The 13,806-nt window shown below is 46.9% G+C and overlaps 1 protein-coding gene across 1 annotated transcript in view; it reads left to right on the top strand.

Annotated features, from left to right (window-relative positions):
* MEGF11 (multiple EGF like domains 11) overlaps positions 1 to 13,806 on the top strand; it is a 385,704-nt gene that overhangs the window by 233,486 nt on the left and 138,412 nt on the right. The window contains exon 10 of the mRNA XM_056865833.1: positions 5,553 to 5,727. Coding sequence (XP_056721811.1) covers positions 5,553 to 5,727 — 175 coding nt within the window. The remainder of the gene's footprint in view (positions 1 to 5,552; positions 5,728 to 13,806) is intronic.

Here is a 13,806-nt window from a genome sequence, read left to right as displayed (position 1 = left end):
CCGTTGATAAAATCTGTCATTCCGCTCAGTCTTATCTTGGTCACCGCGGAACAAAAGAGACAGCGGCAAGCCGTAGATCCGTGGATATTCTTTTCCGCCATCCCATGGTATTTCAGCCTTTGACTTTGCCAAGGAGCTCTTCAGAAGCCCGTCAAAGTTGCAAGACGAGGGGACACCTGAGCCGAGAGGCAAGTGACCTTCTCCAAAGACACCCTTTTGATGCCTAGAATTTGGACACCTATTAAATCCAGGTGGCTGTGATACCACTTCCCCTGTCGAGATGACAGCTGTTCCCCAAGCGTCTGCCACATTCTGGTATAACCACACAACAGAATCCAGGATGAACACATATAGCTGCCTTATACAGAGGCCTTTTATGCAGGGACATTTCCCTGCGTTCACCCCTCTGACTGTTTTGGGCTTCCTGACCGTCAGAGGTCGCCTTGCTCTCCCTGCATGTTTTGCTCTCGTTTTCCATATACAGTTTTAGCCAGAATCTGGAAAATATGGGCAAAATGCGTTCGGAAAAGGCATGCATAATCAAAAGGAAACCCCAAAGCAGTCAGTGGGGGTGGGGTGGGGGAACCACAGGGAAATGTCCTTGCATAGGCCAGAGTCAGACCCTTGGTCTATTGCAGTCTGACTTCTCTTCTCTGACTGCCAGCCACTCTCCAGGGTCTCAGGCTGAGGACTTTCACCGCCTACTCGCAGATCCTTTCAACTAGAGACACTGGGAATTGAACCTGGGACCTTCTGCATGTGAAGCAGATGCTCTGCCGCTGAGCTACAGATATGCAGATAGGAGCAGGCAGAACAAAAACTCACAACAAAAACTCCTGTCGTCATGAGATGAATGTTTTGCTGGAGCTACAATCAAGACTAGGGGTTGGATGCCATGGATCCGTTCCGTTAATGGTAGTGCTTTCATTTTATGCGATGAATCTGGTCCTGAAAGCTGGGAGTCAAGATTGGGAGGATTCATGCTGCCGACTGCAGCATCTAAGATGATGATGATGATGATGAAGAGTTGGTTTTTATATGCCAACTTTCTCTCCCACTTAAGGGAAAATCAAACCGGCTTACAATCGCCTTCCCTTCCCCACAGCAGACATCCTGTGAGGTAGGTGGGGCTGAGAGAGCTCTAACAGAGCTGTGACTAGCCCAAGGTCACCCAGCTGGCTTCATGTGTAGGAGTGGGGAAACAAATCCAGTTCACCAGATTAGCCTCCGCATCTTACGTGGAGGAGCGGGGTATCAAGCCTGGTTGTCCAGATCAGAGTCCACCGCTCCAAACCACCACTCTTAACCACTACACCACGCTGGCTCTCCCAGATATATCTGGGGGGGGGGTTGCTCTTCCTGTTTGTTGACTTATGGCGAACCCCTGATGGGGTTTTCAAGGCAAAAGACTGCTGTTGGCCTCCCATCCAAGAATCACCAGGGCTGGCCCTACTTGGCTTTTGAGAACTGACGAGGTCAGTCTATACCATGCTGCCTTCCCTCCTGCTGTTCCTGTTTACAGGTCGAAAATGCAGCTGGAGGTATAATCTAAAGGGCTCTTGGTCCATGGTTCTTAGCCCGTGGCTTGTGGCCCATGGCCTTGGGTAAGCAGGCCTATAAGATCCAGGCTATGGGGGTGGAAAGTGTGATCAGGCCGCGGCTGACAAGGGCCAACCCTCCGTATAGGATTGCCAGGTCCCTCTTCACTATCAGCGGGAGGTTTTTGGGGTGGAGCCTGAGGAGGGCGGGGTTTGGGGGAGGGGAGGGACTTCAATGCCATAGAGTCCAATTGCCAAAGCGGCCATTTTCTCCAGGTGAACTGATCTCTATCAGCTGGAGATCAGTTGTAATAGCAGGAGATCTCCAGCTAGTACCTGGAGATTGGCTTCCGAGGTCTGATGAAATCAGGCTAGCCTGGACCATCCAGGGCAGGGCAGATCCAAGACATAGATGGCGGTTTTTTTGGTTTATTCCTTTCCCTTTTTTCTTCTATTGTATTTTGATTATATTTTTTACAACCTTTGTAACCTGTTTTTTTATCCCTTTGAGGAGGAAAGCAGTGAATAAATATGCTAAGTACTTTCCTCCAACTGGAGAGGTCTCTTGCATTCGCAGAAAGCTCCTCTCATTAGAGGAAAGCATCCCCATTAGCAGGAAAAGTCTATGGGATCCTATCTCTGGTCTTTCATTAAGAAAATGGGATGCAAAGCCACCCGCAGAGTTACTCTTTGGGGGGCAACGTCACGTTACGCAGAGGAGACCAGAGGAATAAACTGAGCATCTGAGGAACTTGAGGGAGCATTGAAGTGGATTTTGAGCTCTGGAAAGAAATTCCACAGCCTAGTATTGAGGGCTCAAGATAGTTTTTGGTTCCTGCTTCCTTGTAGGTTTTTGGTAATGCAATCTTTATTTGGGTTGAAGGAGGGTTTATAATATACATGTTTGACTGATAACAAAGCATCCATACTCTTGTTTGTCTGTTTGTTTGTTTATTAGATTCTTCTTAGGAATAGAAAAGCTTTGGGGGGTGTTTTCTCTCCCCAATTGAATTGTAACAGACCAATTCAGATTGCTGGGAACATACATTACTTTTGAAAGATTTAATTTAGCTGTCCGACGCAATGCTGCTGGGAAACGCGGGGCTGTGCACCCTAGGAGGAAAACTGCAAACGGAGGGAAACTCGAAACTATTTCTTTGCTGTTTAGTTTTCTGTTCCCATTAGGGGAAGATTAATCGACGCAGAGGGAGGGAGGGGGATTTAAAACTCCTGCTTTTTTTATTACTTTTCTTCTAAGCCTTAAGAGGCGCAATCCGGCAGCGAATAATTTCAAGGAGCGCTTTGTCAAGCGGAAAACGTGGCGACTGCTTTTTATTAAGCTGATGAATTGTTTTAATTAGTTAGTGGAAGACTGTGGAGAAGCATATGAAAGCCACAAAACGGGGTAATTTTTAGTCACAACATTACGTTCCTGTCTCTTTAGCTGACAGCAAAACAAAGCAGGGGTGGGGGGCCAGCTGAGAACCATATCCAAGATGCTACCAGAAAAGGGCTTCAGAGAGCCAGCGTGGTATAGTGGTGAAGAGCGGTGGTTTGGAGCAGTGGACTCTAATATGAAGAACCAGGTTTGATTCCCTGCTCCTCCACATGAGCGGCGGATGCTGATCTGGTGAACCGGGTTGGTTTCCCCGCTCCTCCACATGAAGCCTGCTGGGTGACCTTGGGCTAGTCACAGTTCTCTCTTAACTCTCTCAGCCCCAATTACCTCACATGGTGTCTGTTGTGGGGAGGTAGGGCTGCCAACATCCAGGTACTATTCAAAAATAGTAAATTCACTGTAAATTGGTAGTATTCAAAATATACAGATACAGGCTAATAATTCACTTATACTTTTACTTTTTTTACTGTTATATTTCTTATAAGGTCGCACTATTGCTTCATAGTGCCTTCTCAACCAAAAGAACTAAATATACAGAATTGTATATGCAACAAGGCAAAAATTTCTTGCTTGAAAAAACAATAAAGACCAACAGAAATCAACAATTAAACTTTGTAGTGTCTTTCTTTTCATAATATTTGCATTTGATGTCCAAAATTGTCCTTAATTCCAGTTGGGTAGGGATTCCGGTAATTGTGCCTGTTTCAATATTTCTTCAGCTACCCCAAAAACCTCCCGCCGGTGGCAAAGAGGGACCTGGCAATCCTATGGGGAGGGGAAGGGATGGTGATTGTAAGCTGGTTTGATTCTTCCTTAAGCGGCAGAGAAAATTGGCATATGAAAACCAACTCCTCCTCCTCCTCCTCCTCTTCCTCTTCTTCTTCTTCTTCTTCTTCTACTACTACTACTCCCATGAGAAGACCAGGCTAGGACCATTTTCCTTGCTTCTATTTTTATTTTATTTTATATATTAACGTTCTGCTGGTTTTAATTCATTGGTGGTCCCTGGCCCTAGAAGTGTGCAGCTGTCCTTGACAAGAGCCAGGTGGAGCTCCGGCCTGGTGGAACTCCCTCCCCAGTAACCTCAGGGCCCCGCAGGACCTTAAAGAGTTCCGCGGGGCCTGGAAGACGGAGCTTTTCCGCCAGTCCTATAATTGAGGGCAGGCAGCTATGGGCGTCCTCTGCTGGCCTCCCTAACCCCCCCCCTTTTCCGGCTTTGCTGGGTTATACACTATGGGGGGGGGGGGCTCTGTCTGACTGCCCAAGCGTTCAGCAGCTATTAGACTTTTAATTGAGCGCCACCTATTGTTTTATTGTAGGTAAGATTATTGGATTTTGTTTTAATAAAGTTGGATGATTTTAATGAATATGTATTATGTTTTATATTTATGATTTTACTGTAGTCATCCGCCCTGAGCCCCGCCTAGCTGAGGAGGGTGGGATAGAAATCTAATAAATAAACAAACAAATAAATAATATCCCACCGTGCCTGTATTACTTCTGTATTTATTTTTTTATTTATATCCCAACTTGCTAGGGTTACCAGATCCCTCTTCGCTACCAGCGGGAGATTTTGGGGGCAGAGCCTGAGGAGGGCGGAGCTTGGGGAGGGGAGGGACTTCAATGCCATAGAGTCCAATTACCCCTTCAACCTGACATGTTTTCGCTTCGACCTGACATGTGTTGTACACAAAGAGTGTTGTTCCTGTAAAAAAAGTTTTAAAAAAGTTAAAAGTTGTTTAATGACATTAATATAAGAACCTATGATTGAATGTATACTTACCTTGTCAACATATTTGATTGTAACAGTGAAACACCATTTTTGGAATTTTTATGTTGAACCTATGGTACTTTTGTATTTTGATTCCCATTATATTTTGGGTTATTTGCATGTGAGTCAGTACCGGGAGGTTGGCAAGCCTTAACTCTATGGTTAGGGTTGCCAGCTCCGGGTTAGGAAATACCTGGAGAATTTTGGGGCAGAGCCTGAGGAGGGTGGGTTTGGGGAGGGGAGGGACTTCAATGCCCAAAACGTCTCGCCTGTGGCGAAGAGGGACCTGGCAACCTTATTCACAGAAATTGTTGATGTGGTATTGCTGATGGGCTCCCCCTGCTCAACTGCAATGTTTGTTAACATTCCCAGGGCCCCAAGCATGAGTGAATGGTAAGTGGGTGGAAGATGGGTACATTTTGCCAGGGTTAATATTGGTATTGGTTGATACATAGATTACCCATGTTTCTTTCCCACCTATCCTCATAGTTCTGTTCCATTTTATCTGGACGACTTTAGAACTAACAAACTTTTATTTCTTGATCCATGGTGTGTGTGGAATAGGGTCGTGGGGGCATGAGGGCCAGTGTTCTGCATTTGCAGCGGCCCTGGGGAAGCGATGTCCTAAATGTCCCATGACATCACAGCAGCTCAGAGGTTTGGAGTCGGAGCTGAGGGAGTGATTCACAGGCAAGCAAGAGACAAGTTTCCACGGGCATTTTATCAACCTTTTCCTGCTCTGAAATGCTGCTACTGTTTCTTAAAACAGAGGGGTGTTCCTTTCCCCTTCTTGCTGCTACTTCTCACTGATATCTGTCTCCCCACTCCCACCCCTTCTTCTCAGCTGCCATCCTCTGTCTGGGGAATGCAACTGTAAAGCCGGCTGGGCCGGGCTCTACTGCAACGAAACCTGCCCGCCGGGTTTCTATGGTGAAGGCTGCCAGCTTGCCTGCCGCTGCCAGAATGGAGCTGACTGTGACAGCATTACCGGGAAATGCACCTGTGCCCCAGGATACATGGTAAGCCCTGGCTTTCTTTCTTTCTTTCTTTCTTTCTTTCTTTCTTTCTTTCTTTCTTTCTTTCTTTCTTTCTTTCTTTCTTTCTTTCTTTCTTAATTTCTTTCTTTCCTTCCTTCCTTCCTTCCTTCCTTCCTTCCTTCCTTCCCCTTCCTTCCTTCCTTTCCTTCCTTCCTTCCTTTCTTTCTTTCTTTCTTTCTTTCTTTCTTTCTTTCTTTCTTTCTTCCTTCCTTCCTTCCTTCCTTCCTTCCTTCCTTCCTTCCTTCCTTCCTTCCTTCCTTCCTTCCTTCCTTTCTTTGTAACTGGTCCAAACTGTCATTGGTTAAACTCCAAGAGCTCCTTCCTAGGGTTGCCAACTCGGGGATAGGAAATTCTTGGAGACTTAGGGGGTGGGGCCTGGGGTGGGTGGGGTTTTGGGGAGGGGAGGGACCTCAGCAGGGCATAATGCTTCAGAGTCCACCCTCCAAAGCGGCCATTTCCTCCATGGGAACTGACCTCTGTTGTCTGGGGATCAGTTGAATGTTGCCCATGTTTCGTTCCGGTTTGAGGGCCCGGACTGGCAAAATGTCAAGAAATAACAAGTATGATGGGGACAACTGTGTTTTTTTTATTCACATGTCTGCCCCCATTTACACGTAAGTGGGCGGGCAGAGTCATTTTTTCAATGAAATGGGCGCAAGGTGAGGAGAGCTCCACCCTCCCTCAGTGCCCATCCCTATCTCGGAAGGCCCAGCTCGCACCTGTCATTAGAGCCATGCTGAGAGAAAAGATAGCAATAGGCAAAGCCCCCAGAGTATGATTCAGAATTAGTATAAACTTTGCTGAGCAACAGCCAAAACGTTTGTTTTCTGGGAAGTCTCACACATCCTTACTAATGAGGGCTGCCCGTGTGTGCTTTTTTTGCATTGCCTAAGTCATAGAATCAGCATTGCTGACAGATGGCCATCTAGCCTCTGCTTAAAAATCTCCAGGGAAGGAGAGCCCACCATCTCCCGAGGAAGCCTATTCCACTGAGAAACCCCTCTAACTGTTACAAAATTCTTCCTAAAGTCTAGACGGAAACTCTTTTGATTTAATTTCAATCCTTGGTTCTGGTCCGACCTTCTGGGGCAGCGGAAAACAACTCTGCACCATCCTCTATATGACAGCCCTTCAAGTACTTGAAGATGGTTCTCACAACACCTCTCAGGCTTCTCCTCTCCAGGCTAAACATACCCGATTACTAGGTATAATGGGGATGTTCGCATCTGTGTAGTTCCTTCGGATGTTAAAACAAGACCTCCCCCTCCTTCTTTATATGGATCAGACCCCTTGAATGCTGTGGCTCTCCTCATAGTGCTGAGTTTGGCCCTAATGGAAAGGCCACCATTTAGGCATCTTGTACATTTTTTTCACACCCAGTTTACAGCAAAAAATAAAGGGGGCAGGCGAAGCCCTTTTGGTGTTTATGGCCTAGACACAAAAATAACAACTTGTTGATCAAAGTCATATTCCTGAAAAGGTTGGAGGCTATTAAAGTTCTTCCAGCCCATTTCCAAAATAACATTTCATCTCCCGCTAAAGAGTCTTCCCCGTACTGACATTTAAACAGCTCAGTTATTGAAGATAGCAACATAATCACTGGAGCATATTTCGGCATTAGTATCATCATGCTCTCATAATATACAATAATCTCTGGCAATTAGTCCAGGAGGGGTTGTTAAGTCTGGGAATTGCTAATTTATTGTGGTTGAAGTGTGTTTGTCATGCACACGATGAGTCAGATCCCGAGGGTTCTAACCGATGGGTACAGAAACATTGAGAGCAGGTTTGAGATGCTGCAGAAAATCAAGAGTTTTGGCTGTGTCCCCCACCCCACCCCACCCAGCAAAGATGACTTTGGCCATTTATGCAAGGTCAGTTTTGATGCTCGCTCAAAGTTCTTTTTTTTAATGTGACTTTTAAAATGCCTATTCACGGTCCCGATGCAAAAGGAGAAATTCCACCCCTCTCCACTCGCCTGCTCCTTTTCTCCTTCATTTGCATAGCCATTGGCTATGGTCGCTTGCATAGCTAAGCTGCGTTTGTGATTTATCATGGCTCCTTCAGTAAATGCTTTGGTGCGGGGGCGGAGCAAACACAAAAGGTCTCATTAAAGGGGCTCTTAAGAAATGCAAAGCAGGTATGCACTGGCTTCGCAGTCACTTCCTGCGGGGCACTTCAGCCTGGAACGTGCTGCTAATTACCAAGCATAAATGGCCTTTGCTTCAAATCCAGAAATATTATGTATTTATTTAGACATTTCTATATAGTTCATTGCGATTTCTATATTGCATATTAGTACTGATGGTGAAAGAAGTCCTACTGATTTCTGTAGAATTTCCGTCTAGGCAGTTTGCTTCGTATCACAGTTTCTGGGTTCAAACTGCTTTATTAGCAATGCTGTCAGTCACTGTCGTAGGGCTATTTCACACTGCTACCTTACCTGATTTTTCTCTCTTGCTTCCTCTTTCTCTGGAATAAGCTGAGGACAGAAATTTAAGACAGTGTTTAAAAGAAGGAGGGAAAGGGAAGCCAGGCCTTAAAAGGAATGCACTGCAAAAATTCCCTGCTTAGCCTGCAGAGGCAAAGCAGTCTCTTTACACAGCTACTTTGTTGCTGGGAGACGAGACCTGCAAAGAGAGCTCAGCTTCATAGAGGCAGTGCCACGGAATGGATCAGTCTGGTCAGTCGGCCCATAGATATATCCCAAGGGAAATAGCTGATCAAAAGGTTTGGAAAATCACAAGAACCCACAAATTAATGTTTGAAAGGTACAAAAGCCACTGTATTTTGGTAGCCAAACAAAGTAAAAAACGCCCTTTTGAAAGTGACCTTAGAAACTATTGTCGAAGGCTTTCACGGTCAGAGTTCATTGGTTCTTGTAGGTTATCCGGGCTGTGTAACCGTGGTCTTGGAATTTTCTTTCCTGACGTTTCGCCAGCAACTGTGGCCGGCATCTTCAGAGAAACCTTAGAAACTGTTCATGTGGAGGAATGGATAATCAAACACGGTTCTCTGGATTAGAGTCTGCCTCTCCAAACTACTGCTCTTAACCACTACACCACGCTGATGGACTCTAATCCGGAGAACCAGGTTTGATTCCCCACTCCTCCACATGAAGCCAGGTGGGTGACGTTGGGCCAGTCACAGTTCTCTCTGGACTCTCTCAGCCTCACCTACCTCAAATGGTGCCTGTTGTGGGGAAGGGAAGGCAATTGTATTCCAGGGTTTCACAACAGGCCATAGTCTACATGAGGACTTTGGCATAAGGGAAATGTGGTTCTAGACAAATGTAACTGCAGAAAATTATTGTGCAAAATGACATGTCCTTTGCCAACTGAAACACTGAGGATGAAACGGGATTGCTAAATATGCAAAAAAAAAAAATCTTCATCAGGGACAAGTTAAAGGGACATTTGGAAAAAGCTTAGCGGTCTACAGATTGTTCTGTATTCTTAAGTGTGTTTGAGGTGAGCTGAGTAGTGGAAGGTCAGGGAGTTCACATGCTCACTTTCCTTAATTTTGCCCTCGCCTGATAAAGTTCAGGTTTACTCCGCAGAGAGGTCAGGATTTGCCTTCCTAGCAGAATAAATTCCAATTAGTTTGTATTATGATTTTAAACCGAGTGCAGAGTGGCTTACGCTTAGCACCGAGAGAGGTGGAGAGCGGGGAGAGAGCATAGGGCACCCATAACACAATTCATGAGTTAATATAAAAATACCAGCAGTTCCCATTCAGTGACCTACAAGACCTGGGTTCGAGTTTCCCCACAGATTCTGTGGCCTTGGGCATGTGATTATATCTTAGCCAATCATGAACAAATGAACACATGAAGCTACCTTATACTGAATCAGACCCTTGGTCCATCAAAGTCAGCATTGTCTACTCACTGGCAGCAGCTCTCCAGGGTCTCAGGCAGAGGTCTTTCACATCGCCTACTTGCCTGGTCCCTTTAACTGGAAATGCCAGGGATTGAACCTGGGACCTTCTGCATGCCAAGCAGATGCTCTACCACTGAGCCACAGCCCCTCCCAGGGAGAGAAGGCAGCATGGTATAGCCTGATCTCATCAGATCAGCTAAGCAGGATCAGCACTGGTTAGTATTAGGATGGGAGACCGCCAATGAAGTCTAGGGTTGCTATGCAGAGGCAGGCAATGGAAATCTCTTGCCTTGAAAACCCCAGGGGATTGGTGTTGTCTGGAGATCATTTGTAATTCTGGGAGACCTCCAGGCCCCACCCTAATTAGGTTCGCAACCCTAATGCCACACTGGCTTTCTTCCAGGTGCTCCTGTAGAGCTCCAGAGCTGCAAGGGGAGGGACCGTGGCTCAGTGGTAGAGCATCTGCTTGGCATGCAGAAGGTCCCAGGTTCAATCCCCAGCATCTCCAGTTAAAGGGACTAGGCCAGTAGGTGATATGAAAGACCTCTGGCCGAGACCCTGGAGAGCCGCCGGCGGTCTGAGTAGACAATACTGACTTTGATGGACTGATTCAGTAGAAAGCAGCTTCATGTGTTCATTTGTTCAAGATGACTGCTGGCCTGCCCTTCTGGTCAAGGGAACTTGGATGACCTTGGGTAGCCTTGGATTCATGTGGCTGGGCAGGGGGATGTCGGTTGGCTCAATCAGTCAAGGTGGTTTTTCCAGCTGTGGTGTGCTCTCAAAGCCCACATGCACGCCCTCGACCTATGCGGGCAACTGCCAGCGTCCTGCAATGACTGGTTAGAAACCAACTGGAGTCCGCACTCATCCGTGGGAATTTTGTAATGCAGGCAAAGGCCCTCGAACGCCTGTCGATGGGGCGTAATTACCTCCTCCTCGAGCGCTCAGGTCTATACATCACCTGGAAGTGACAGAACTTCTATTGCTTTAACGGGTTCATCTCTTTAAGCGTCCATTTGTTGAAGACCTGTCCGCTTTTATTGAACCCCTGAATGGCAGCAGGAGCAGGCGGCGTTTCATCACAGATAGGATATGAAAAGGGTCAATATGAAAGGAATCGATCCCCCCCACACCCAACACCATTTTTTAACTGTATTGGAACAGTCCTGCGTTCCTACGCTATGAAGGCAATGTCCTTTCCCTGAAAAAATATTCTAGTTGTTCCCCCTCGAAGACAGAAAAATGGCATTTAATCAAAGATATTTGACATTCTTAGCTGTTCAGAAGGGATATTAAAGAAGCAACGTTTTCAAATCAGGATGGTGCAGTGCAGGGGTCCCCAACGGGGTGCACGTGGGCACCACAGCATCCACCAACACCTTTCCTGGCACCTGCCAAGTATCTTTAGAAAGGGGGGGTTGCCCAGCAGGGCATTTTTGGCTATTGGAGATCTGAGCAGCTATGCAGATTTTAAAAACATTTCAGTGGCTTCTGCCAACACAGTGTGGGTTGTGTTTTGTCTCTGACTCCTCTTTCCTAGTGTATTTTTTAAAAAATTACCCCCTTCTCCCCTGTACTTGGACTTCCTCTGGGTTTGTGTGTAAGCAGAGAATCATAGAATCACAGAGTTGGTAGGGGCCATACAGGCCATCTAGTCCCACCCACTGCTCAATGCAGGATCAGCCTAGAGCATCCCTGTAAGGTCTGAGTTCACCTGTCGGATCCCAATCACCAAACGTCCAGACAGAGTATTCTAAGAAGCTGGTTTATTTAGGAAGCAGGAGGTGAATAACAACAACTTAAAGGGAAAGGTACGAGGACTCTAATGGGAGGGGGATGAGCAGGTTAGAACACATACAGAAAACCAAAGGCACAGTTGGATGTCAGGCCAAGCCTGGTTCTCATGACAGATTATGGTTATCAAATAAACGAAGTGCGAGCAGACATAGCATACTCTGGGTTACAACCTTGGAGGCCAGCTGCGCTCCCAAGCATGGCTCTCACAATCCCTGACAAGTGCTTGTCCAGCCTCTGCTTAAAGACTGCCAGTGAGGGGGAGCCTCACCACCTCCCTAGGCAGCCGATTCCACCGTTGAACAACTCTTACTGTAAAAAAACGTTTTCTTAAAATCCAGCTGGTACTTTTCCTCCTGCAATTTAAACCCATTATTGCGAGTCCTGTCCTCTGCTGCCAACAGGAGCAGCTCCCTGCCCTCCTCTAAGTGACAGCCCTCCCAATACTTCAAGAGAGCAATCATGTCCCCCCTCAACCTCCTCTTCTCCAGACTGAACATTCCCAGCTCCCTCAGCCTTTCCTCATAGGGCTTGGTCTCCAGGCCCCTGATCATCTTCGTCGCTCTCCTCTGCACCCACCCGATTCTGTCCACATCCTTTTTGAAGTGGGGCCTCCAGAGCGGCACACAGGACTCCAGCATGTATGGCTCCACCTCTTGCAGCAGCCATGTTGTGGTCACACCCGTCAGAATTAGGAATATGGTTCAAAAAGGGGTTGGGGACCCCTGCTTAGTGGTTGGACTAGGATCTGGGAGACACCTGTTTGAATCCCCACACTGCCATGGAAGCCTCCTAGGTGACCGTGGGCCAGTGTTGCGCCTGGAAACACTATCTAGATTAGGTCAGGTCACAGGTAGTGCACTGGAGAGCAGGAATTCTTTTCAAACCAGTTTACTAGTCAAAAGGTTCAAAAAGTTTAACGGTACAGGCTGAGAGAAAGTCTCTTCAGCTGTTAAAAGAACAAAACAAAAATCACAAGACAAAGCTTCTACAAGCTGCACTATTAGAATGAATCCCTACAGCATCAGCATAACGAATCCTGAAAAACAAATCACGAATCCCAAAAAATCACAAAAATCACATGGCTGCTCCCCAGGCAACAGACTTTATAGATTCCTTCATACTCTGATACTTTTCTGACCATCCCATACATACATCGTCATTGCCTGCTGGAATCAGCAAGTTAGAACTGCATTTGACTTAAGCACAGGAAGCTCTTTGCAACGAACAATAGAATCTTTCAAACCACTATTTCTCTGGTCAGGAGATGTTTCTGAAGGTCTTTGCCTTAGCAACGGCAGAGGAGTACAGCGAGCTGGCATAGCATTGTTGCACATTCTTTACAGAATGTTTTGCGGATGAACTGTTAGGCAAACTGAGAGTGAATTGTAAAGCAGAGAAGCAGAGAGAAGGAGAGAGAGTAGGGGGGGTGACCCATGACACGGATGTCACATCTGGGCCGTGTTTATGTGCACTCGGGCATTCCAGAATGCTGAAAGGTAAAATACCTTTCAGGTGGGCACTGCACCAGTCACCCACTTGCTGCCTCATGTACTTCATAAATTTGTTGTGAGGATAAAATGGAGGGGGGAGAACAATGTCGCACTCAGCTTTGTGTCGCCATCAGGCAGAAAAGGGGTATGAATACATCTAGAAAATAAGGTGGCCCACCCAGTAGTACAAGATTTTGATCCCCTTTTGAGCCTGCAAGTCAAAACTTGCCTTCATTTTCATAAAAAAAGCGACAAAGACTCACCTTGGTCACACCTTGCAATCCTCCTGGGACCGGCTCTGGGGGGGGGGAGGACTTGCTGGAGGGGGGGGGAGCAGCGCCACTCTCGCCCACTCCACATGTCGGGCATTTTCCCTCCCTCCCCTCTGCTGCTGGCGTCAGGAGCGATGGCGTTGGTGCTCTCCACGCTGCCCCACCCCTTCCTGCGCCTATTTAGGGGCATGGCTTGTTATTTTCTTTCTTTCATCACAGGTTAGGCAGTTTTTGGCATTGGGACTGATCCAATTTGGGGAAGATGTGCCTGCGTGCCTGCCTTCCCTGTTTTGGGGACCCCCATAAGGGGTCTTGGGATGGAGTACATCATCGTTGCCCATCTCGGGGGCTGTTTATTTACTCCACTTCCAGGTGGCGTAGGCTTCACCCAGAGATCTATGTCCTGGTGGGGCCACCTAGACGCTACTCCGGTTGCTGTCCCAACATGCGGGTTGGGCCGTTCTATCGAGCTATCGTTACATTGGATGACAGGGTGGTCACCCAATCCCTGGATCCGTCCCCATGCTCTGCCAATGCTCCATCTGTTGTAATCAGTAAAGCTCTGGCAGTTTGTTTTCCCAAATAAATTATTGTCTGTGTTTTTATTGGTTTACCTTTCCC

This window comes from Euleptes europaea, chromosome 20, assembly GCF_029931775.1.
Source record: "Euleptes europaea isolate rEulEur1 chromosome 20, rEulEur1.hap1, whole genome shotgun sequence".
Lineage (NCBI taxonomy): Eukaryota > Metazoa > Chordata > Lepidosauria > Squamata > Sphaerodactylidae > Euleptes > Euleptes europaea.
Note: the sequence above shows the minus strand (reverse complement) of the source record. Positions and strands in the feature narration are given on the sequence as shown.